The 25,758-nt window shown below is 37.4% G+C and overlaps 3 protein-coding genes across 3 annotated transcripts; all 3 read left to right on the top strand.

The window, feature by feature from the left end:
* Positions 1 to 516: 516 nt before the first annotated feature.
* LOC113358375 (probable serine/threonine-protein kinase At1g01540) lies at positions 517 to 3,886 on the top strand. The gene is made up of 7 exons (XM_026601926.1): positions 517 to 1,533; positions 2,211 to 2,315; positions 2,457 to 2,579; positions 2,679 to 2,849; positions 3,070 to 3,199; positions 3,294 to 3,506; positions 3,636 to 3,886. Exons 1-7 carry the CDS (start codon positions 938 to 940, stop codon positions 3,675 to 3,677), a joined length of 1,380 nt encoding a protein of 459 aa, XP_026457711.1. The 5' UTR covers positions 517 to 937; the 3' UTR covers positions 3,678 to 3,886.
* A 367-nt stretch (positions 3,887 to 4,253) lies between these two features.
* LOC113358376 (mitogen-activated protein kinase homolog MMK2-like) lies at positions 4,254 to 8,796 on the top strand. Its single transcript, XM_026601927.1, has 6 exons — positions 4,254 to 4,515; positions 5,551 to 5,680; positions 6,054 to 6,191; positions 6,974 to 7,306; positions 7,971 to 8,154; positions 8,250 to 8,796. Exons 1-6 carry the CDS (start codon positions 4,346 to 4,348, stop codon positions 8,420 to 8,422), a joined length of 1,128 nt encoding a protein of 375 aa, XP_026457712.1. The 5' UTR covers positions 4,254 to 4,345; the 3' UTR covers positions 8,423 to 8,796.
* Positions 8,797 to 11,957: 3,161 nt separating this feature from the next.
* LOC113358374 (probable polygalacturonase) lies at positions 11,958 to 14,845 on the top strand. The gene is made up of 6 exons (XM_026601925.1): positions 11,958 to 12,134; positions 12,264 to 12,599; positions 13,226 to 13,346; positions 13,497 to 13,671; positions 13,768 to 13,844; positions 13,929 to 14,845. The coding sequence occupies exons 1-6, from the start codon at positions 12,093 to 12,095 to the stop codon at positions 14,642 to 14,644; spliced, it is 1,467 nt and encodes a 488-aa protein (XP_026457710.1). The 5' UTR covers positions 11,958 to 12,092; the 3' UTR covers positions 14,645 to 14,845.
* The last annotated feature ends 10,913 nt before the right edge of the window (positions 14,846 to 25,758 follow it).

Genomic DNA, 25,758 nt, shown 5'->3' with positions numbered 1-25,758 from the left:
AACTTCTCTATCTTCTAAACTGGGCATCGGATACCGCTTGTCATGGCTTACGCCTCCTCTATTGTCGCTTACTCTGTTGAAAACCCGCCAAATGGAAGATGGACTTAGATAGAGGTTAGTGAAGGGATTAAAATACTGAGATAGTTCGAAATACATGTATATAACAACTCTCTTATATTGTACACATGGTCGTGGCTGCATCTTGTCCGTCCGTACGAAACCGTTTCAAGATTGGGTGAAGCATCTCCTCTGCTCCAGTACTTCACGGGTTTAGTGACTTACTCGGTTGTTGTTTTAAGATCATGCTAGTTGTATGGTGCATATTTTGCAGTTACGATTAGAAAGAAAAGTTGCTTAGAATTATCCTTAATTTTGCAATGGCATATGATGTTAAACTTTCAACGGTGGCCGACCATCATTCCAAAACTACATCTCTAAGCTTTATTTGAGTGAGTTATTTGTAGTGAAAGCAGGTATAACAAGCACAGCTAAACCGCATTGCTTTTGCGTAAGGGCAACCTATCAAAAGACTCTATAGTGCCGTCTAGACTCTGACGCAGAAGGGTAGCATTACTTGGTTCAGGGCTAAATAAAGAAAGGAAATGCAATTTAGGTTAGAGCTAGTTGGGTAAAGTCTCGTTTCTTTGGTTACGAAGAGAAATATTCAAACAGAGAAAAATTTCAAACCCCGGCGGATATTACGGTAATTCTGTTTATTATTCTCAAACGGTTTTAGAGTGGTATTTTAGTGTCCCATGATATTAACTGATATTCAGACTTCATTACTGAAATTTCTCTTACTAATTTACTGATATCGAATTCAAATTCTTCCAAAACCAAATTCATAATCGAAATCAAACATCATCGTCGTCGTCTTCGACTTCGAATATAAAAAATTTCATCTTTCCATGGTCTCACTAGATTTCTATCAGCATACATGGCATCATTGATAGACACAGTATACAGTGAGCTTTCAAAACCCACTATCGTCTTTGGAATTAAATTATGGCTTCTAATTACGATTTGCATCGGCTTGTTCGTTTTTCTCATCCTATGCTGTATCATCACTTGTTGTTGCAGAAAATCTTCAAAAAAACATAAAGTTGGTTCATATTCTAAAAACCCTAACCTAGAAAAGATAGTTACAATTCCTTCTAATCAATCTCTTGTTCCTCCTAATCAATATCTTGTTCCTTCTAATCAATCTCTTGTTCCTGATCAAGTACAAATTGATGTGAACAAAACAGAGCATCAATTGTCAGTCACTTCTAATAGACATGCTTCAAATAGACATTCTTCTGCTCGTTCGTATAGAATTAATAGATCAACATCTGATATTGAATTGGATTCAATAGCTCCGTTAGAAATTTCACCTATGTCTTGGGTCCGTTGGTTTACTTTGAGAGAACTTAATGATGCAACTGATATCTTTTCAAATGATAATGTTATTGGAGAAGGTCAGTACGGAATCGTCTATCGAGGTGTTTTGCCTGATGCTACTTGGGTAGCCGTGAAATGGCTCTTCAATAGCAGGTAATTTGTTTCCCTACTTAAATTTTGTAGATACAGTAACTACAAGTAGACACATTAAGGTGACATAAGAACCGATTGTTAGTGAGGATAATCTAGGCACGCACCATCTAGGTATATAATTCTGAACTTAAATGCTAGGTACTAAAACAAAATTGATGTTGTAAGTATGACATACAGGGAGAGGAGATCATTATCAAAATAAATCATTCAAAGTTGTAAAATTTTCAATTATTCAATCTAGTAAGATAATCAAAATGTGTTTTTTGGGTCAAAATTTCTACTCTTGAGTGGAATAACTATCTTTATGAGTTAAACCTGCTCCACTACTTTTCATTGGTGGTCAAGTATGGAAAATTGCAGTGCACTATGAAATTTAGAAAGGGTTTAAGTTGTTATCTCAATTCACGAGTACACTTTTCGCTGGGGTTTATGTGAGTGCTATATAAAAGAGAGTTTTTTTATAAGAAAAGACAATTCCTTTGACCTAGTTTTGCATTATGTTTTTTCCTTTAAACATCTTTAGAATCAATTAATCAACTTCAATACAATAAGTGAGGAACTTGATAGTTGTGGCTTTGGTTGGATACTTTTTTTCTCTTTGTTTATTTGCTTTCTACTAGCCTGTTCCTTTTTGTTGCAAATATTGAGTTCATTCTATGGTGTTATTGTCTTATCAGAGGCCAAGCAGAAAATGAATTTAAAGCTGAGGTGGAAGCACTTGGGCGTATTAGGCACAAGAACTTGGTCACCTTGCTTGGATACTGTTTGGAGGGTACTTCCAGGTAACTATATATGTATCTATATTCTATTGTAGTTGCACTTTTAGGGGGGTTTTCCTCTTGATACAAGGCCAGTTAAATAATATTTGGTCGACGAGTGAACACTTTATTGTAAATTTTGTATCTGTTACTTTTTCTGAGTAGGATGCTTGTTTACGAGTACGTGGACAATGGTAATCTCAACCAGTGGCTGCATAAGGATGTAATGCAAGTCAGCCCTCTAACATGGGATATGCGCCTGGATATTCTGATCGGAATCGCAAAAGGGTACCATACTATCTCTTCTAAAAATTATTCAAGTTTTCTTCAATATGTATATTTAATGTTTGTGTACATATAACTCTAATAGGGTACATTTTTCCGTAGATTGAGCTACCTTCATGAAGGTCTAGAGCATAAGATCGTCCATCGAGATGTGAAGTCTTGCAATATATTGCTAGACCAATACTGGAATCCAAAGGTTGCTGATTTTGGACTTTCAAGGGTCTTAGATACTGACATGACCCACGTGACGACTCGTGTAATTGGAACATATGGGTTTGTTTCTTAAATCTACAATCATTTTGCTATTATACTTTCAATTAGAACCACTTTACATTAACTACCAACATGCACTGCACATGAACTCCATCATCTTAGATTTGCTTAGGAAAATGTATCACGTTGCTTGCTTGATATTAGTAGGATGGATGTTTGACTTTAGTACAGAAAAAATAGTTCCAAGGCTGCATTTATAATTAATAATGCATTTTTGTAGCTATGTTGCGCCAGAATATGCTTGTGCTGGTATCTTGAATGACAGAAGCGATGTTTATAGCTTCGGTGTACTTGTTATGGAGATGGTTAGCGGGAGGAGCCCTTCCAGTTTCAGTGAATCCCCTGATGAGGTTTCACTTAGATCCACTTGCATTTTCTTTTCCTGTAGTGCAATATACTAATATCATATTCTTATCTAAGAGAACCATGGTCATTAATTTACAGATGAGTTTGGTGGATTGGTTAAAGAAGCTGATTGAGATGCAAAGATACAACGACATAGTGGATCCGAAATTGCCTGATATACCTTCCTCTAAGTCACTCAAAAGTGTTCTGCTACTTGCTCTTCGATGCGTTGATCCAGATGCACAACAAAGGCCTAAAATGGGCCAAATTGTGCACATGCTCGAGAGTACAGATCACTTGCATAACCATGAGGTGTGTATTTTTCATCAGTGCAGTAGAAAGATAAATCTATGTGAAAAATCTACAGACTTGAATATGATTATCCCTTTATTTTTTCTTTTACAATTTCGGCATAGTTATTTACTTGATTTGTTTTTGCAGAAACATAAGATCACGCGAGAGGCTTCTCATTCTCGTCATTGACTTTCCACATGAGTGTAAAAGAATGGTCGAGCATTGAGTGTTGAATTGCTCAGCCGATGGAATCTTCAAATGCGCACAACACAAGTAGAACATTGTAGAAATTCATACCCATCAGCTACGTGTATCAAATTAACATATGAATTTAAATAAGTACCTAAAGTTCGTTTTCCTCTTAGAACTTCCTTGTTGAATTTAAGCTTTTTAACGTAGCTGCCATAGACTTGTTCTTTTTGGAGATTCGATTTACCGCACCAATATGACATAATTCTCATATTACCCGCGCTTTGTTTCCTCAAGAGCCCTTTACTTTACAAATTCCTGAATGCTGCTCCAAAATTCAAGTCAACGCTCTTCTTTCCTCTCAAGGAATTTACATCTTATATGAAAAAAATCAAGATGTTGAAAAAGAAAACGGAATCAAGATTAAAAAAGAATATTCAGTGAGAACCCTACTCTACATATAGTAAAAAGTCCCCTTCTTTGACTACACGGAGAGTTTCTGAAACTGCAGAGAAAATAAAGGGTTAGATAAGTAAAAGGGCTGACGGAGAAAATAAATCCTCCAAGTCGTTGACTTCAAGTATTACTGAACATTTTATAAAAACCCCAAAGTTTCATTTCTGTGTTTCTACACGGGAAATTATCTCTGAGAAAAGAGAAGAAGAAAAATGTCTGGAGAATCGGGTTCTGGTCCAGGTGACAATAACAACATAAGGGGAATTCTGACTCATGGAGGTCGTTACGTTCGATATAATGTGTATGGAAACCTATTTGAGGTTTCCACTAAGTACGTTCCACCCATTCGACCCGTTGGTCGTGGTGCTTATGGCATTGTTTGGTAACAATTTTTCTTTATTTCTTCCTTTTGGGTTTCTTAGGCTGTCAGTAATTGTGTCCAGTGTGATAAATTTTTCTCTTTTTGAGCTTCTTGTTTGATATGTGGAGTTTAGGTTTTGTACTGGGATGTTCTTAAATTAAATTTGGTGGTAAGGGTTTCTTTGGAATTTCTTGATTTCGTGGAGCTTGATTTTAGCAAGTCAAAAACTCAATTTGGTTTGATCTCAGAATTTCTTTGAATAGGGTTTCTCTTAATTTAATTACAATATCAAGCTGTCTTTGAACATTAAATTAGAATCCGGCAAGCTGGATTTGAGTATAATAACTAACTAAATGAAATGAGACCGATGCGTCGACATCAGTAGTAGATATAACTTATAATTTGTCTAACATAATCTTTCTTATACTGTATAACACTGAAGAATTTCTAAGAGTAAAGAGGGTTTAGCCTTTCAAAATATTAATAAGTGTTATTTGGAATTCTGAATGCTTGTATATCTTGAGCAGTTCATGTGAAGTTAGGAGGCGCTCACTGTTTGTTATGGTAGTTCACGAGACTTATGTATTTCATGGTTTTATTAATGAATGGCAGGTAGTGTTTAGTGTCTGTTACTACTATATTTTGATGACATGTGATTTTTCAGTTATTATCATTTCAGATTGTGAAGCCAATTTGCTAGTCTGTTTACTACTAGGAAACATCCTATTAGTTTCATTTCTTCACTTTTAGGCATGAGGGTGTGAAAACAAGTATGAGATCTTTGAATGACTAACATCACTAGTCTAATCCATTCTATTAACTGTAAGCCTTCTGAGCCAGTGAATCGACTCTTGCTGACTATGAATGATGGTCGTTGGCCGCTCTATCCACCATTATGTCCAAATAATGACTATGAATGGTGGCTGTTCTTTTTTTCCAGAAGAAACTACTCTTACTTGTGAATCCAATTTTCCGTTGCATCCCTCAAACATCTCGTTTCTCAAGCATTACTTTCTTTTTTGTCGAGTAATGTTATATGTTGTTCTTTCTCTCCAGTGCTGCTATAAATTCAGAGACAAGAGAAGAGGTTGCAATTAAGAAAATCGGCAATGCTTTTGACAACAGAATAGATGCAAAACGAACATTAAGAGAAATTAAGCTTCTCCGACACATGGATCATGAAAATGTAAGTCTAGATTGCCCAATAAGTTTCTTAAAGACTTGCTTTTCTGGGGTTTGATACAATGACAGAGTTGCTTATGAAAAGAGTTTTAGAATATATGTTACTAGAAACTGAACTTTGGTACTTGTCTAGTTTGTGACAATCTTATTCACCATTATCTTATAGTAGCAGAATTGATAAATTGACTAAGTTTGGGGTCTATAGGTACCCGAATCTTATATTTACTTGCCTACTTAAGAAAAGCAGTATTCAGTATTTGGGGGTTTTAGGAGGTGATTTCTTACTTGAGATTATCTGATGTATTAGAGTAAAATTTTGGTTTCCTTATTTTCATGGAATAGCAGGATTTGACTGCACATTTGTTTTTCTGCCACAGATTATTGCTATCAAGGACATAATACGGCCTCCGCAGCGAGAGTCCTTCGATGATGTGTACATTGTTTATGAGCTGATGGACACTGATCTTCATCAGATAATACGCTCCACCCAGCAATTAACAGATGACCATTGCCAGGTTTGATCCTTCAACCATGTCAGTTGGTTTTGAGACCCTTTTAGACTTTTTGGGACCATGCCAAAATGCAATAACCTACACGTGATATTATAGCTTATGATTAAGAATTGTTGTCAGAAGTTTGGATTATGGATAGAGTTGACCTTGGTAGTAATTCATGAATACACTAATATAAAGGGTAATTTATTTTTGATAAACCAGTGTGCTACATTTTCAGTGTATCACACTGATTCCATCAGTACTATTCAAGACAGATCCATAGATTTTTGTTTTAAGTTAGGATGTGTACTTTTGAAATACTTAATTTTCATTTACTGGGTAGGCGACCCGGACGGGGAATTGAGTGCAAAGAAGTGAAGTTCGATAGTGGGTGCAATTAATCTAGACGTACTTTTAAGATCTCTTTATCTGGAGTTCTTTCAATTTGCTTGATTAGTACCAGCGGAACCTCTGGGATTATCTGTGCAGGAGTAAGCTTGCACACAGCATTGACAAAATTATATTTTTAAAAAAAATATGGAGAAAGTTTATTGGCTTAGCACGTCTCTGACGGGAGTAGGAAATCAAAAGCTGGACTTGTAGTGGCATGAATCTGAAGTAGAATTTTCCCACTAGTGTTACCAAAATCGAAAGCAAACTAGCATAATTTTGTTAGCTCCGGACAATATGTATCAACCTAAACGGGAACCTACTGTTGAATTTTCTTAGCTAGATATGTGATACTGTACCTTGGAAACAAAATAAATAAACTGAGATTAATAAGCGATTTGTAAATACTGCAGTACTTCTTATACCAGCTATTACGAGGACTAAGATATGTACACTCTGCAAATGTCTTACATCGTGATCTTAAGCCCAGCAATTTATTTCTAAATGCTAATTGCGACCTTAAGATCGGTGACTTTGGATTGGCTAGAACGACTTCTGAAACAGATTTCATGACCGAGTATGTTGTCACTCGTTGGTATCGGGCACCTGAGTTGCTCCTTAATTGTTCAGAGTACACTGCTGCGATCGATATTTGGTCCGTGGGTTGCATACTTGGTGAAATATTGACTCGAGAACCCCTGTTTCCAGGAAAAGATTATGTTCATCAGCTGAGGCTCATCACAGAGGTATGATTTGAAATATTGGTCCGTTTGCTATTTGCTTTTTTTGTTGTTTTCAGCACCATTTACGTGTACATAATTTACACTTTTTTCCACCTTCTAAATATCAATTACTTCTCCACCCGCCCCATTCAGTTTTAATTTGCTGTGATTGTTATTCCTGCTGTATATCCTGTCGTCCTGCCTAAATAGCATGGCTTGTTTTAAACGTTTTAGCTTCCAGTCAATCCTGCTCTTCTGCTTCCCACCTGTGCTTATGGCTCGGTATGATTTATCCAAGGTTTCATACCTCAGAGATGTGCATCTCTGTTTGAGCCGACATATTTATACAAGGAGAAACCCTGATTTGCTTTCATTCAGGAAACCTTTTATTAGAAGCGCATAGTTCTTAGCTAGATGAAGAGGCTTATCAACTGCAATTAGAGAGACCGAAACACTGGCTAACATATCCTAGTCTCGATTTATCAGTAGCAACGCTGCCTTATGCTTTGGTAATTAAAAAAATTCCAGTAGTCTTGTTTTCAAGAGATTTTTTTTGGGGTTCGTGCTGGTGTATTTATTTGGCTGTTACTTGGTTTTCACCTTTATTTTTATCTGTGCTTTCTCTTTTAAATGGTAAAAGATGTTGTGGCATCAGTATGACATAAGTATTACTTTACTTGTCATAAAGCTACTAGGTTCACCAGATGACTCCAGCCTAGGGTTCTTGCGGAGTGATAATGCACGAAGATATGTTAGGCAACTTCCACAATATCCAAAACAACATTTCTCTGCTAGATTCTCCCAGATGTCTCAAGGTGCAATTGATCTGCTAGAAAAAATGCTTGTTTTCGATCCAATCAAGCGCATTACAGGTATAGAAATCACAGCTCCGTTATAACATGCAATATAATAAAGTTACCAATTTTGTTTAATTCTACTTGAGGTCTTATCCCTGTTGCATTTGCAGTTGAAGAGGCACTGTGCCATCCTTACCTGAAATTTCTCCACGACATCAACGATGAGCCTATTTGTGCTAGGCCCTTCTATTTTGATTTCGAGCAACCATCATTCACTGAAGTGAACATCAAAGAGCTAATCTGGAGAGAGTCCGTGAAATTCAATCCAGACCCAACACATTAAGGAAATCATAGATATATGATGTGTAATGTATGCTATAACTATAAGTAGGTAGGTTTGTGAGTACTATCTTCCTAAGTACAAGTTAATTTGTTGGGAATTCTATGAGTGATTTGGAAGTGTTACTAGAGGTCACTCAATGTTTGTTATTATTTACTGAAGCTTGTGTAAAATGTAGCTTCTGAACCAGTGGAAAGTTCTTCTTTTCTGTTGATACCAAGGTGCATGTTGGAGCTGTAAAATGCTGGTTCAGATAATGTAAATTTGTACGCTGTTGTTATTTCTATGTTGGAGCTGTAAAATGCTGGTTCAGATAATGTAAATTTGTACGCTGTTGTTATTTCTTACCAAGTGAATTGAAGATTTTGTTCCATGTATTGCATAGATCATGCATTTTCCACATTCTCTTTTATCTTCGTAATTTGTTCTTGAAGCCTGTACCAGGGAAATCTTTATTACAGTGCTTGCTGGAATGTGACCACAAACTTGCATGGAAAATGATTGCATTGCCACGGTGAATGCCCTCAGGTTATTTCTTTTGGTTATTTCCGGTCAAACCCTGCTCAATGGATACAAATATAGATGGCACTAGCCTTCTAAGTCTTCAAGTCCTACACTCCTACTTTGTCTACAGGAGCAATGTGTATGCTTTCCGTTCAGTGAAGGATGTTAGCACCCTTCCTGAAACAGGTACTACAGAAGCAATGTGTATTTTCGAACTCTGTTTTCTTATCAACTGTATTTACTCTAAGGGGGAAGGTTTGCGAGGTTAGTTTGGTGTCAAAACTGGATTAAATTCTCTAAGATCGGCTATGAGATTCTTTTGTGAAGTTTCATGCTATCTATAGGCTTTGAGTAGTTCTTGATTGGAAAATATTACTCCCTCAGCCCCTAAACTAATTGATTTTCTTTTTCTTTTTTTTTTAATTTAAGTAGGGTGATAAAAAACGTGGCTTGATTGGGGTATACCCAAATTAATTGGGGTATATCTAATGAGACAAAATCAAAGACATTTCGAAGTAAAAGAAGCCACCCCTTAACCTTGTATTTTCTAAATGACTAATATGCCCTTGTTTAATTAACACTAAAAATTCTGATTAGGTTAATTAATTGAGTTTAGATTAAAATTTTGAAAATGTGAATTCAGTAGATTAAATCTGTCATATGTCTTATGAGTTCGATTTCGATCAACAAATTTAGTTTTAAAAATATGAAAGGTCTGCAAAGTCCAGGTTTGAATAAGGTGCCGACCAAGATCCGTCGGCTTGGTCGACGTTTGAATAGGATGCCGACTAAGTATAGCCGGCATGGTCCGCAGATGAATAACACGCCAACCATTTTTAGGTCGGAAGTGTCTTTGAATGAAGAATATGCCGACTATCTTGGGCTAGAAATCTTACGGTCGGCATGTAAATATTTCCTACCATGTCGGTTATCATATAGTCGCCATGCACATAATTTAAAACACTGTCGGCTGGCCTATAGTCGGCATGCTAATGATTTCTAACATTGTAGGCCTGTAGTTTATACCCAACAGAAAACAGAATATGGGAAGATATAATTCACTTTATTCATGCAATTTTGGTTACTTTATTGATTGAAACATAAAACCTAACTCCTTGTCGACGGAAAAACGAATGCACTTAGCATGTGCATCAAGCTTTTGAACCCCTAGGCGATCCTAGTGGACGAGTTATAATCTCGTGAGGGTTTACATAGAGATGTACCCACAAAACCTACACTAAAACCATCAATCTTCGTTGGAGGAATCTCATTCATTTCCGGCCCGCATGAAGTCCGGGGCATACTCCGGGTTTTTGGAGACCATGAATTCATAGCTTGCATCGAATGCGAATGTTTCCCCCTTTTCCTCCAAGTAGCGCGCTTTGACAACTTTATGCTACAAAAACAAAACACAAACTTACTTTGTTAATGGTGTTTAGTAGGAAGACCAAACAACATGGATCACGTAAAATAAACCACAAACATACTTACAAATTGTTCAATGGACAAGTTGAAGTTGGTAGGGTTGAAAATCCGGGGTTGGAGAGCTAAAAAAGCGAGTATCGCATTTTCGATGACTAGGTGCCTATCACGGACTTGTTGAACACTTCTTCCATTAGGATTCCCAAAATCTTGCCTAAATTTGTTGTGTACCCTAGTCCAAAAGGTTACGACATCCACCCTTACGGAGGACTGATGTCTAACTCGAGTTTTCGCGTACCAAGCTTTGGTGATTGCCAAATCTTCATTTGAATCAAATGATGCCATTGTTTATGTAGAGAGCTATTATTTCCATGATAAACTATCTATCACAAGGGCTATAGCTCAGTTGGTAGAGCAACTCGTTTACACGCGCGCCAATGTTTTTCAGAGGAGTCCATCATGCAATCAACAAAATCGATCTTATTGATAAATCGGTGTCTTACTCTATATATTCGAGGGAACAATAACCTGACAAATGTTTGGTTCGGTCCGCTTTGGGTGCCAATTTAGGCTCCAAAAAGAACCCATCATTGATTCGATAATTGATAAGGTGAATACACAGCCCGTTCAATGCTAGGCATAATGATTATAAGGACCTCAAAAAAATATCTTTTCGTGCTATGAACTTTAAGGTGTATGAAGTTTCATATTTGACTCTTTGAGCAGAGCGATAGAGACTCCATTTAACTTAGGTTAATCTAAGCCAGAGGCAGACCTACGTCAAGGTAACTCTTCTTTGAAACACTTTGGTATTGCTCCTGGATCATAATCTAAATAATGAATCAGAGCACGTGGAGCCATCTCGTTATCTTTCTGTTAAGAAAAAGTATGGCAGACTATCTGATATTTATATCAGTTGATGAAAGAGCCCAATGCCAAAAAAATGCATGTTGGGTCTTTGGAACAGTTCGAATCATTTCGATAATAAAAAGTTGGATCTGTTTTACCGAGAAGGTCTACGGTTCCAGTCCGTATAGCCCTAAAAATTTGTATAGTTTTCATTTCCTCAATCTTGTTTGTTGGTTATAGTCGGACGGTCGTTTGCCCATCGAAATAGAATAATTATCACATACTCCGAGCAACCCCCGTGGATGAGCATGAAACGGAAAAAATTCATTTCAGTGAGCCCAATCGAAATTTTTTTGATCTCGGATAAAAAAAACCGTCCTTTCTTCTTTGTGGATGAGGTTTCTCACATGTTACTCTCAAATCACCTACCACGTCCCAAGAATGGACTTTGAAGGATATGGTCAAAATACGTGGCTGAACCAAAAAAAATTTAGTGCTCAAGTGATTTATTTTGGAGATGTTGCAGATGAATAAAAGGGAAGAACGGCTCCGCACGCTAGTTGGGTTCCGTGGTCTCCTCACTTGGTGAATCCGCAGTGACTCACATAGAACAGTTATTTTTTTCTAACCAGTGGAACAAAACTGCTTGTAAATGTGTAATGTTAGGACCGGTTTAGACAAACACGCATTGCCCTAAATGAAATTTAACCTCGACAAGACAACATTAAACATTTTCCAGATTTTACGGGATCTTTATTTTCACGACTCCAATTGATAGCATTTATACTCCAAGCAATCCAAGAAACATAAACGGACACTGATTTAAAGAGCTAATATCTTTTCTATTTAAGACGATGAACCAACAACCCCCTGAAAATAACATTACATAAGCGAACCGATGGAGTTTATCAGAAGAAATAATAATTTACCAAGACTCCAAGTAATCAGATTCATCCCTTACGTTTCAAGCAATTCTTTATATATTTAATTTAAAATATTCCTTTCTTATAATTTGATCATTTTTGGTTACTTATTTATAATTTATTTACTTTGATAACATATTATACAGGTGATGGATGGGGTCTATGTTATCGTTTTGTTGGGACTACTGACCTTTAATGGAGCTCATTCTCAAAAGATAAACTATGCTGATAATTCTTTTGATTACTTGGCCACAAGCTGTAGAAAGCATACCGTGTCTTTAACGGATTTCGGAGGTGTTGGCGATGGAATAACGTCCAACACCAAAGCGTTCAAAGCAGCGATTGATCATCTAAGTGAATTTGGAACAGATGGTGGTGGATTACTCATTGTACCACCTGGGAAATGGCTCACAGGAAGTTTCAATCTCACAAGTTATTTCACTCTTTACCTCCACAGAGACGCAATAATTCTTGGATCTGAGGTCTGATTTTTTTTTTCTCAATTTCTCTTTCAGTATTAATTTTACATCCAATTAAGAAGAATTAGAACGTCTGAAGAATCGTAATTAGGCCAGGACCTCCTTGGCAGGGATGGTCATGGCATCATAAAGCCAGAAAACAGGCCTATATATGCAAAGATTGCTAGGTTTCGATCTTTTGATCCATTAAAACAAGTAATTTCACTGGTTACTTCCACAAGGATGCATCCATCCTTGAATACTTTACCTCTTTGGTTGAAGGTGAAAGATTGAGTATCATAGGAAAAAGATTGAGCTGTAATTTAGAGTATCATAGAAAATTCAAAGCTGCCAATTCTTTTCTTTCTCTGTGTCTTCAGATGATGTTTATGTCTTGTCACCCTACTTGAAACACTTTCATGCCAAACATAAAAAAATAAATAATAGTAATTCAGACCCCTGTTCATGTTCAGACACTAGAGTGATTATTAGAGAGCAATTACCATCATCTTTACCAAGAGGCACAATCTACATAAGTGATTCAGATAACTCTACACTGGCCTTGAGCAATTAAGACATAGACCTGGAAAAAACAACAATGATTTAGATATTGGATGCTTCACTTTGAGTGACCATCTTTCGAAACACAGGAGGAGAGTGAATGGGCAGCTCTGCCGCCTCTACCATCATATGGGAGAGGAAGGGATGCACCTGCTGGAAGGTATAGCAGCCTCATCTTCGGAACAAACCTCACTGATGTCGTCATTACAGGTACATCTAGTAAACTTCTCAAAGTTTTCATCATATAACTTCCTCAACTCAGCTGGTCTGAAATATACAAAATCAGGAACTGAAGTTGCTAAACCAATTCTCCTTCCAATATAATAACTCAACCAAATAAGAGAATGTAAAAAATTTCAGGTGATAACGGAACGATAAACGGACAAGGTGCTGTCTGGTGGGACAAATTTAAGAAGGAAAAACTTGACAAAACCAGGCCTTACATGATTGAGTTGATGTACTCAGATCAGATTCAGATATCAAACCTCACACTGATTGACTCTCCATCATGGTTTGTTCATCCAATTTACAGCAGGTTCGTCACAGACACGCTGTTCCCACTTCTCACCATGTTTTCAACTTACATGTTTTGTGCTCTGTAACCATTTTCTCCTCCTTAATGAAAATGCAGCAACATCATCATTCAAGGCCTTACTATCACTGCTCCTGTAGATCCGATTTCTCCAAACACCGATGGGATCAATCCAGGTTTAGTTAATCTACATACATATTTGATAACCCCATTGATGTCTCACCTCACTTGAGAGCTAATCCTTGTTCTCTTGTCTCTAGATTCATGCACTAACGTACGAATTGAAGACTGTTATATAGTCTCGGGAGACGACTGTGTTGCATTAAAAAGTGGTTGGGACCAATATGGGATTGCAGTAGGGATGCCGACACAACACGTGATAATCAGAAGACTCACTTGCATTTCTCCTGACAGTGCTGTAGTTGCCCTAGGTAGCGAGATGTCTGGTGGGATCCAAGACATTAGAATGGAAGACATAATTGCTATAAATTCACAAGCAGGAATTAGGATTAAAACTGCACCTGGCAGAGGTGGTTTTATAAAAGATATCTACTTAAGAAGGATGAATATGGAAACAATGAAGTATGTATTTTGGATGGCAGGATCTTATGGTCAGCATGCTGATACAGGTTATGATCCTAAAGCACTCCCAGTGATTAAAGATATCTACTTTAGTAATAGTAATGCGACGAATGTTACAATGACAGCAAATTTAGCTGGAATTAAGGATGATCCTTTCACTGGAATATGCATTTCTAATGTGAAGGTTACATTGTCACCTAAACCGAAGAAACTGCAATGGAACTGTACTGATATTGAAGGAGTTACAAGTGACGTGAGCCCTGAGCCTTGTGCATTATTGCCTGATCAGGGATTGAAAAAGATGGTTAGTTGCCCTTTCCCAACTGATCGACTACCAATAGAAGATGTTCAATTTAAAGTTTGCTCGGTCGGGCTACAACACTTGAATAGCTAAGCTAATCCTTCGTGTGAGCTTTTCAATCCCTTGATGAAAGAATTATACATGATAGGAAAATACTACAGTTGATGGTTTTTTCTTTTTCTAGTGTGGCTAATGACAGAAGTTGAAGCGGTTTTTTCTTTTTCTGATTCTTGGCATGTGTTTTTTTTCCTCGAGATAGTTTTTCAGAAAGCATGGGAAATATTTACCAAATGATTTTTTTATCCTGGCCAAATTGGGGTATACCCAGATTAATTGAGTATACCCATTTTGTTCCCAACCATCATAGAAGGTTAAAGGGTGTCTAATATGTCTAAAGTTACCTAACTACCCTTCTCCTAATAATAACCAAAACCACCCTTTTTGGGTTTTAGATCAAAACCTTATTAATACCTTGTTAATTTATTTCCTTCTCCTTCATCATCAATCTAATGATCAATTTCTTTCTCGTACTCTATATTTCATCGTTTTCAAATGAAAAAATATCGTTGATTATGATTTTTTTTATTGTCGATTAATCCTTTCAAACTCTTTCTACTACTTTGTTTTGTTATTTGAATGACAAATTAGATCAGAAAATTTGAAATTGTTGAACTGTAGTTACACAATCGGCATGGTATTTGTTTGTCGAGCATGCCGACTTTTCATATTTATTTTTAGTGGGCAAGCTTATAGGATGAATAACATGCCGACTTTTCATATTTATTTTTTAGTCGGCAAGGTTATAAGATGAATAACATGCCAACTTTTCAAAGAGTTTTGTTTCTGAAAGTAATATTTACAGGGTCGGCACGGTATTCATCCTTATACCTTGCCGACTAAGAACTTGAAAATTTGAACCTTGCCGACTATAGTTTAGTCGGCAAGGTTATGAAATTAAAACCTTGCCGACTAATTATGCATTTGTAACACCTTTATCAGTATGTCAAAAATCCTATAGTCGATAAGGTATTTTTTGTCGACCTTGCCGGCTATAAGGTAGGCGGCAAGGTAAAAAATCAATAAGATGTCGACTAGTGGAACATTTACAACAGTCTCCTGTGTGTCAAAAATAATAAAGTCGGCATCTTCTTCATTCACCGACCTTGCGGGCCGGATATAGTCGGCATGTTAGTCATCCGTAGACCTTGCCGGCCAGATGTAGTCGGCATATTCTTCATTCGTCGACCCTGCCGACTTTTCATAGTTTCAGAACTGCAAGTGTTGATTTCTTCTTTAATTTTGAGTATGATTTCACACATCAGCTTTGCAATCCCTTTTTTAGAAATGTTTGGGCAGTATGTTTTCATTTCCGTTGCAAAAAAAATTCTTAAAACAATTTTTTTTCATCAAAACTCTTCCCACATGAGTTCAATCAAAAACAAAATTTGATAACTTAAATTCATAAGTTTTAATCTACTTAATTAATTCATGTAAACTCAATTAATTAACCTAATCAGATTTTTTGGTGTTAATTAAACAAGGGCATATTTGCCATTTAGAAAATACAAGGTTAAGGGGTGGCTTCTTTTACTTCAAAATGTCTTGAGTTTTGTCTCATTAGGTATATCCCAATTAATCTGAGTATACCCCAATCAAGCCAGGTTTTTTTTATCATAATGATAATGATAATGATTTTTTTTATCAAAGTGTGATAATGATTCTTGTTCAGTTTCTTGCCAAATGATTTTTTTATCCTGACGAGATTGGGGTATACCCAGAGTTATATGGACATAGTGCCCTTACTAAGGAGAGGCCAAATATGGGTGAAGTTACAATACTACCCTTACCCTTTATAATTCTAATTACCCTAAATCAGTTTTCTTTTATACCATTTCATCTTCTTCTCCTCCACCTCTACCTTACCGGCTCTTCCTTCCCCACCATTGAAAACTCGTCGATTCGAAAATTTTGATTAATCTTCAACCATGGAACCGTCGAGGCCTAGTACGATGAAACAAACTAATAGAATGCGCAATGAATTCAACCCTGGAATTCCAAGTTTAGTTCAAAGAAAAGTGAAGAAAAAAACCGTCGAAGAGGAAGAGATCAACGCCGTTGAAACCGAAGAAATGACGCGATTAAGAAAGTAAGGGCCTACTTAAACTCACTCCAGTACTTCAATTTCATGTTTGCATGTCAAATTAGGTCAGAAAAATCGAATCTTTGAATTTGCAGTTATTTAGTCGGCAAGGTGTTTGTTTCACGACCTTGCCGACATTTCATAGCTAGGTTTGGTCGGCAAGCTCTTTGGTTGAAGATCTTGCCGGCTTTTTAGTATCTGTAACTTCTACTTACAGGGTCGACGAGTTATTCAACCTAGGACTCTATCGGCGTCAGTTTTTTTAAGCCGGGTCGGTTATAAATTTTTACCCTGCCGGCTGTATATCAATTTTTTTGTATCTCCTGATGCCTTGAATTATGAAAGTCGTAATGGTATTTGGATACAACCATGCCGGTTGTTTGTTCGGCAACAAAACCACTCATTCCCGGCAATGCAAGAGAAGCCATCGAGAAACTACTGAACATTGTAAATATTTTTGGCATTGAGATAACGATTCCTCCCATTTCGTCGAGATAAACGAGACGTATTCTATCATAACTCGTTCCTGCCAAGAAAAAAAGCGCCGCACCAATAAATCCATGAGAAATTATTTGCAACATGGCCCCGTCGAGTCCCATATCAGTTACGGAGTTTATTCCTATATTTTTAAAACCCATACGAGATACGGAAGAGTAGGTTATTCTCTTTTTTAAATTGCGTTGCCCAGGAGATGTTAAAGCTGCATAGATTATTTTCCCTGTGCCTACAATAATCAACCAGGGAGAAAAAAGGGAATGAGCGAAGTACCATTTATACAAAAAAGAATCCCCTTCCTTACATGATTTCTTCTTCATATAGATAGATATAGGATCTATGGGGAAATTACTTAGAAGTATATTTTGTGCCACATCCCTTCCTATCTGATAGAAAAGGATCCCATGATCCTGAACCGATCTTACCTGGGATCGCAAATCCCAAGTTTGTCTATGAAGAGCGGATCTAATTGTATTAGTGTCTAGAATGGATTTCTTATGTGTAATACTAATGGATAGGGCCTCATTGGTAAGTGCTACAAGATCTCGTGCATTGGAGCCCATGGTTATGGCCCTGAATCCATTAGTATGGAACATTTTATTTTCCAAGTGAAATCCCCTAGTATATGAAAGAGTGAAAAAGTGATTTCGTTGTTGTGGAATAAGAAGCCTCCGTATCTTAATGCATGTATTTAATTTATTCGGAGCTATTAGAGCGGGATCCACTTTTTGGGGAATATGAGTCGAAGCAGTAACAAGGATATTTCTAGTGGAGCATCTTTCACAATCCCTGGAGAGATAGTTCACTAATAGGCCGAGGGATAATTAATTCGACTCATTCACATACATATCATGAATGTTTGGAATCCATATTATGCAAGGAGACATTGCTTTTGCTAATTCGAATTGAAGGGTGATATCAAATCGGTCTTTTTTCGGCGTCATATACATAGTTAGCGCATTCGTCATAGTTAGCAGCTTTGTATCAAGGTCATCATCGATATTGTCACTAGCATCAATCTCGATATTGTCACTACCATCAATAAGATAACCTTTAGGCTTGTCATCCAGGAACTTGTTCCGAAATACCGTAATGAAAGGAACATAAGAGTTTGTCGCTAGGTATTTGACCAAATAGGATCGTCCAGTTCCTATAGAACCTATCACTACAATACCCCTAGACGGGGATAGGGCTAAGCGGAGAGAAAAGGGTTTTCCATGAGATGGGAAATGAAAACTATTAGCCCCACACGAGGTTTGTGAATAAGTGATTGTCTGATAATGAGCAAGGAATATCCGTCTTTCTGCTAAACAGGATCTATTGAACTCATAATTCATTAGATTTTTTTTATGAATGTCAACTAAGTATCGTAAGTAAATTGATCCCGGTTGTTCAACCATTTGATAACCAGAGTCATTCTTTGATAAATGATCACTATGAGTCAGATTCAATAGAATTTGATCAATCCTTTTTTTCCGTTAAGGTGGAGAACTGAACCAAGAATTCTCTTTTTTCATCATCAATCGAATCACTGTTCGCGACCCAGGATTCTATTTTATCATCAATCCAATCAACGCTCACGTTTCCATTTGTTGGGTGGAATGTTATTGGTTCATTTGTTTCATGCGGATCACTTGATATTAACTGTTAACCTTTGATAGTTTAAAAGGTGATTGATGGTCGCGATTGCTTTGTCATCTGCACATCAAAATCCCTTTGCAACAATGATTTTGCTTTGCTCTTTGTGATTCACCTAAGGCTAAGTCCTATGGACTAGATTGAACTGCTAGATAAGCTGAAAAGTATTGCAGTTCAAAAAAAAATGTTGTCTATTTGTTAACACTAGTTTTTTCTCCTGGCATTCGCCCGCACTTGACTAGCAGCGAGATAGCAACGCTGAGTGGTTCAGCGCCACAAAAATCAGCTTTTCGCTAAATGATTCACCGCTGGGAGATTTATTTTTTGATCTGACGGCTAAGATTGGTTGCGCTGAACCAAATAGCGCTGGGCGCAGATGTGGACTGCTAATCTAGCTGTTAGATTAGCACAACAATAGGACTTAGGAGGTTGTCCTAACTGACGTGGACTGATGATATAACTGCTAGATTACCACACCATAAGACATAGCCTTAACATTTACTGATTAAGATTATAAAAGCAAGTTAGTAAACTTAAACAACCTGCAAATATTTCATCATCGCACTATAAGAAAATCAATAAACAATATCGAGAGGAAAGAAATCGGAAGTGATACACTCACTGGGGGTTGGATCCTGCGGTATGTGCAGAGTGCGAGATAGGGAGTGAGACCCGGCGGTTTTTGCAGGGGGTAGGTTAGTGTGGGTCCTACCCCCTCTATTTCACTCGGTATAACTCGCGGGATCCAACCCGCGAGATATAAATCATTTCCAGAAAGAATTTGACTTGAATAAATTATTTAAATTATTTTTTTATAAACTAAATCTTTAAAATTAGGTCACATAGTTTCGAAATATTGTAAATCAAACAATACTTAGGTATTGGAGTTCAAGATACTAAGATAAAATAAAAAAAAATATATGAACTTGTTGATGGTGGTTTTTAGTATAGGGCGACAACTGTAAAAGTATGTCTACCTGACCCGGCATCATAAGTAGTAGACCTTGATATGTCTATATTCTGCAAGGAATTTGAAGAATATATCAAAATTTGATGAGTACCTATGTCTCTCTTCATATTATATTGAAACTCATGTTCCTAGATGAATTGCTCAATAGTATAGAGGCTAATGAGTATTTAAGCTCCTAGCCGCATTACTCACTAATGTCGGAGCGTGCTGAGTATATATTATATGCCATGTTCCCCAATCGAACTCTTTATGTTGACATGACATAATAATTAATGTTCGCTCACAGCTGAGTAGCATGAATTTCCCGAAGTGTCAGGATTAAGACGTGCGTAGAAGTACTCAATCAGAGGCACACAAAGTCATGCTGCCTTCTGAGATAAAATTAGTGATTTTATATTAATGCGCAAAATTCACCAAAATTAATTGATTTTGTGGCAGCACACAAAATTCAATTTTCATAACCTAACTTTATCAATTCGCGAAAATTGGGTTTTTGCAGCATGTGCAATATCTCGAACCCTATTGGTCGAGACCAAACCTTGGCAAACTAGGAAATTAATCCATCATGGAGCTAGTAAGAGCAAAATCATATTAAGAATTGGAAAACAAGAAGGAAGGAACTACAACAAGTAAAGGTAACAACAAAAAGGACGCGGCCGCGCCACTTCGCTGGCCGGTTTTCCCTAACTGGCGCCGCTATACCATTGGCCGGCCATTCCCACATTGCTGCATGTCGGCCCTTATTTCCCATCGACCAATCAAATCGCTCTAAATGCGCATCCCACACTTTTAATTAAAGTTGGAAGTTGGCTGGTCGATACACCTAATTCCTTAAGGAATCGAATATAGGTTGCCCACGCCAGTCTCAAAACGATCACAACCGCACGATTTCGCCGGCTGATTAATTACACTTAGCCACCTCATGGCGTGGCCAAACGAGCTTCACAACGTCCACCGGTGGGCCCACTTCCTTCCCAGCCAATCGGAACTCATCTAGCCCACAGATGGCATCCGCGATCGCCAGCCAGAAGAAGGCTAGTCGCGCCATTGAGAAAACGTTTTAACGAGCTAAGACCGGATAATCTCAAATTCATCACGGCTGTCCAACTTAGCCATCCTAGTTGTGTGGCTTAGATTTTGTTTCCGGCGACCAATGAGGTGCCAATATGCTCACCGGTGACTCGTCTTCAGCCCTGGCCAATCGACTTGCTCAAGCCAGCAACTAGCGCCTCAAATCGATTAGCCCAAAATAAGTTGGCCGCACGGCTTTAAAAACCCTAAATTGAATCAACAAAGTATGCAACTGCCGCAAATCATCTCGGTCGTCCAAAGAATTGACCGGCTTAGATCTAATTTTAGGTGACCATTAATATGCCGTCGTGACCACCGACCATCCTCCTTCCATAAGGAATGATCGGCCAAGCCACGTCTTGCCTACATGGCTCCCAAACGGTTGACCAAAGGTGGCTAGCCACGCTGGTTATGGAAATTTTAATAGATTCAGCGGCAGCCATTTAACTGCCGCAAATCATCTCAGCCACTCAACTTGGCTATCCAATTTGACCGACCTAGATCTAACTTGGACCGACCGATAGGATGTTAGAATGGCTACCATCCCTCACCCTCCTATAGGGACAGACCGACCTACCTTTGACGTGCGTGCTCCCTGAAAACGGTTGGTCATGCTCTTTTTAAGACATTAAGCTCCGCGACTAACTTAAATGAGCTTTACACAATGATGTTTCATGAACATCGATTATTTTGAGGTGCTTGCTTAAAAACATGCTTTATATGCATCTATTACAAACGATGCTTTAGAAATATCGATTTCACAAATAATTTTATTATTTGACCTAAAAGCATTACATACTGCTTTAGCGGCAAGTCTCACAACTTGACCCACTCAACAGCTTGCTGCGTATATTTTTCTACAAAATACTCGAGACATCAAACACGTCACAAACAGGGGATGCTTATCGGGGTATTGGTATGGAGGTTTACAACGTGCGGCGTGCAACACGCCCATTACGAAAAAGTGACAGGAAAGGCGGTTGATAGCAGTAAAAAAGTAGTGTGTGTAAGGCTGACTGGTCTTCCCTCATGATAGAGACGTGATTGTCACCACATTTACACGATCCCCACTTCTCCACTACTTAACTGCCTCCACTTCCTATGAGATCAGGGTGCGCTCAATCGTGACTTGTATAAATAGGATTTCAACCTATTTCGACACGGGACAAGTGTTATCAACACGAGTATCCTGAAGCCACATTCTGATACAAATCATAAAATAGCCACACCTTCATCCTGATTTCAACACCTTCTTCGCCTCCCTCCCTAAGATCAAACCTTCTCCTTCATTTTGTGATCTAAGCAAGGCTGGAACGGCCATTTCTTGGTTAAGACCATGATTGTACAAATTGAGCTCTCGAATCTAAAGTACTCCCGTGCAGTGCATTTGTTTAGGGTTTAGATTCGTTTCTCGGCGGCACACCCAAATTTACCATTTCCAGCAGAATCAGTTTTTACCCCAAAACAGAACTTAAACAGACAAACCAAAAAAGGTAGCTAGTGGGAGATGATGTTGTGGACTGACGGTGTTGTGAAGTTGAAACTTGTTGTTGGATGGTGGTGGGCGTGAGATGCAGTTAAAGGTTATGGATGATGAGAGTGAGATATATGCAGATGAGGTGGAATATAATGAAGTGTTGTTGTTCATGATACTAAGATAAAATAAAAAACTATATGAACTTAAACAAACAAACCAAAAAATGTAGCTAGTGGTAGATGATGTTGTGGACTGACGGTGTTGTGAAGTTGAAACTTGTTGTTGGCTGGTAATGGGATGTCGTAGGCACAACAAATTAATAAAGATATTTCCCACTAATTAACTGGTAATATAGCGGTAGTAAGAGATCGTTCCTAGAGAGAGCTGTGTAATTGATAGGTTATTTGATCAAAAAAATAAAGTAAATCACAAAGGGGAATTGGTTGTAAGATAAATAAAAATATAATAATAAAACAAAGAGATGATCAAGGAATCTTTCGCCGTTACCAAGCGATAGCTGGATTAGTATACTTATCTATTGTTTGTAAGAACCATCCACCACCAACCGTAGAATAACATCTAGATCAGTGTTATCCCCAAAAATCCTTCAATCACTGGATATGGAAGTTCTCGACTACCAAATTCTATCCAACGACCCACCAAGTAGTAGATCACTCAAGGTGTAATCCAGTCGAACGCTTTAAACTTTGTGAATTTAGGTTGATCCCAGTAGTTAAATTCTTAGATCAATATTTACCTGCTGGTGTTGTTTTTACACACAATTTCTCCACAGAATCCCTCTGTAAGGTCTCGCGATTTCTACTTGTGTAGAGAGTCAATCGACGATTACTTATCTCATAACTTCTACTAGCGATAGAACAATCAATAGACTAATCTAGCACGCATCCCAAATCAATCTAAGAATCACTAGCAAAACTAGATATGGTAAAGACAAACAATGATGATAAAAACTCTCAATATATTTGTGTTATTAATAAAGCTTCACGTTTAGAACATTGAATTCATCCTTAATCAACAAAGGATTTAACTACTCATATTACGAAGAAGATGAATAATGGTGGTTTCCCCATAAAGGGGTAAACCCTAGGTTTTGATATAGAACTTGTGATATGAGTTTACATTGCTTGGCCTTCAAGTATCTGGTTCGGTTCAAGAACCCAACCCGAAAATACGAAATAAGGACCCTAACCATGAGTTTTGGCCTTCCATAGTATGCATACCCGTATGCATATTTAAATTTCAATTAAAATCCAGTGGAATAAGTATGCATACCCGTATGCATACTGAAAATTCATTCCAAGGTATGCATACCCGTATGCATACTTGCTTGTCTTCGGTATTCGATAAAAAGCTTGTTTTGCCCACAACTTCTTCGTCCGAACTCGGAATGACCTCATTCTTTTTGAATTATTTTCCTCTTTCAATTATCTTAAATATGGTGATGAGAAATCATGAATTTTAATGAGTTAATCTCGTTTTTGGCTCGTCTCTTGATTTTGAGCATCTTTGCTCCTTTTCGTCGCACTTCTTCCACTTATCTTGGACTTGGGCACTTGGATACTTGGAATACTTCTATTCTTAGCTCTTTTCAGAACTTTGTATCTTCTTTTTGGATGATTCACTTAACAGAGGCAAATAAGAGAAAAAAAGAGTAATAATACGTATACATGCAAGAATAATAGCTTAAACAAGTATGGAATGGATACTGAAATCATATGAATTATGCACTTATCAAAATCCCCCACACTTAGCTTTTGCTAGTCCTCGAGCAAACTAAATAAAACTAATCCTAAATACAACAATTCCATGTCGTTGAGAAAGCGGTTACATTTAGCTATTGTAACATGCCTTTAAACCCCTGGGTGTCCCTAGTGGACGAGTTATAGTCTCGTGAGGGTTTACAAGAGGTATACTCACAAAACCTACTCCAATTTCTAGCCTTGGAAAAACCACTAAGGAGACACAAAGATAATAAGATAATCAACCTACATATGTTCTTTAGCTACAAACATCCCACATACATTCCAATCATCACACACAAGCAATTACTTACGTGTGACATTCAACCTGATTGCAAAACTCTACTAAGATAGTCATCGTACTTGCTGCAACGTTTGCTATAACACTCGCATACTGAAGTCACATGGATGGATAAGAAAATAGAAATAGAAAAGTGAAGTGTACAAATGTTGACTAAAGTGAAAGATGTTACCCACAATACTTGTATGAATGTCGTCAAAGGATTCTTATTTATAATGCAATAGTTGAGAGAATAACCCATTTAGCTCGACCACATGATTAAATACTCTAAGCACATGTTCCTTTTCAGCAAGTATGTGATAGTTTCCTTGGATCCTGCGTTCCATGCTTGTTTAGGCGACGGAGATAGGGACAAAGTTTCACACATACTGCTATCTAAGTGTCGAGTACCTCATCAGTAGTCTTTTGACTTGATATATAATGATGATAGGTTTTTCATCGACTACATGATTAGTCCGCAATTCCGGACCTATCACAAAATTATTAACGTCGATAAATGAAGAAGAGCCTTATATATATGTTTTTTTTCCTGCTTACTCTTTATGAGTGTAAAACAATTGTATATGGGGCTTTTATATACTCAAGCAATGATTACCTTTCTACAACATCCACGACAGTATCAGGATCCCATCAAATCACTTTAGAGAAACATATAACTGCAAAAATAAAAAGAAAGTGATTCAGTAACGATACATTGCGAGTATGAATCTTTCAAACGACTACCATGCCATCTCTAGCACCTGAGTTTCGCATCCAATTATAAACATATATATAAGGATTGTATAATGATAAAGTGGAACTCAATCTATAGCCGTAAGAATTGTTTCAACCTAAAAAGGTTTAGTGTGTCATCCTAAATAACTCATAATTAACTCCAAAAGATGAAGTCTCAAGAATGCAAGCAATCAAAGAGTATTACTTATTTATTTATTTATTTATTTATTTTATATACAATCCAAACATGGTTAACTACTCCCCACACTTAAACTCAACATTGTCATCAATGTTCAAAACCGAAAATTCTAATTTCTGACATAACAGCCCTGAAAATCTCGAAAACTATACAAATGGGTATGGAACTAGGAAAAACATCCTAAACTAAAGTTGTCCAACTAAATCTTTTATATAAGGTGTCAAAAGGGAACAGTGTTTCGATAAACGGTCTGACTTTTATGGCCTCCGGACTGACTGACATGCAATCTGAAAAAATTCTGGAAAAATACCGAAACTCGAATATCCAGGCCTATCGGTCCAACTTAAAAGACTCCGAATTAAGATTTTATTTTTGTAAAAGAAAGGTTAATCTTTCCTATTTAAAATTTGGGGTCAACCACTCAAATCGGACTCTGTATGAA

This window comes from Papaver somniferum, chromosome 3 (assembly GCF_003573695.1).
Source record: "Papaver somniferum cultivar HN1 chromosome 3, ASM357369v1, whole genome shotgun sequence".
In the NCBI taxonomy this organism is placed as follows: domain Eukaryota; kingdom Viridiplantae; phylum Streptophyta; class Magnoliopsida; order Ranunculales; family Papaveraceae; genus Papaver; species Papaver somniferum.
This window is presented reverse-complemented; position numbering and strand designations above follow the sequence as displayed.

What these genes read in the sequence shown, in the direction of transcription:
- LOC113358375 (XM_026601926.1), top strand. Translation starts at nt 938, where the DNA reads ATGGCATCATTGATAGACACAGTATACAGTGAGCTTTCAAAACCCACT. An exon ending in TCAGTGAATCCCCTGATGAG is followed by an intron (nt 3,200 to 3,293) that starts GTTTCACTTAGA and finishes ATTAATTTACAG; the next exon opens with ATGAGTTTGGTGGATTGGTT. An exon ending in ATCACTTGCATAACCATGAG is followed by an intron (nt 3,507 to 3,635) that starts GTGTGTATTTTT and finishes TTGTTTTTGCAG; the next exon opens with AAACATAAGATCACGCGAGA.
- LOC113358376 (XM_026601927.1), top strand. Translation starts at nt 4,346, where the DNA reads ATGTCTGGAGAATCGGGTTCTGGTCCAGGTGACAATAACAACATAAGG. An exon ending in GGTGCTTATGGCATTGTTTG is followed by an intron (nt 4,516 to 5,550) that starts GTAACAATTTTT and finishes CTTTCTCTCCAG; the next exon opens with TGCTGCTATAAATTCAGAGA. An exon ending in TAACAGATGACCATTGCCAG is followed by an intron (nt 6,192 to 6,973) that starts GTTTGATCCTTC and finishes TAAATACTGCAG; the next exon opens with TACTTCTTATACCAGCTATT.
- LOC113358374 (XM_026601925.1), top strand. Translation starts at nt 12,093, where the DNA reads ATGGAGTTTATCAGAAGAAATAATAATTTACCAAGACTCCAA. An exon ending in CAATAATTCTTGGATCTGAG is followed by an intron (nt 12,600 to 13,225) that starts GTCTGATTTTTT and finishes TTCGAAACACAG; the next exon opens with GAGGAGAGTGAATGGGCAGC. An exon ending in CACCGATGGGATCAATCCAG is followed by an intron (nt 13,845 to 13,928) that starts GTTTAGTTAATC and finishes TCTTGTCTCTAG; the next exon opens with ATTCATGCACTAACGTACGA.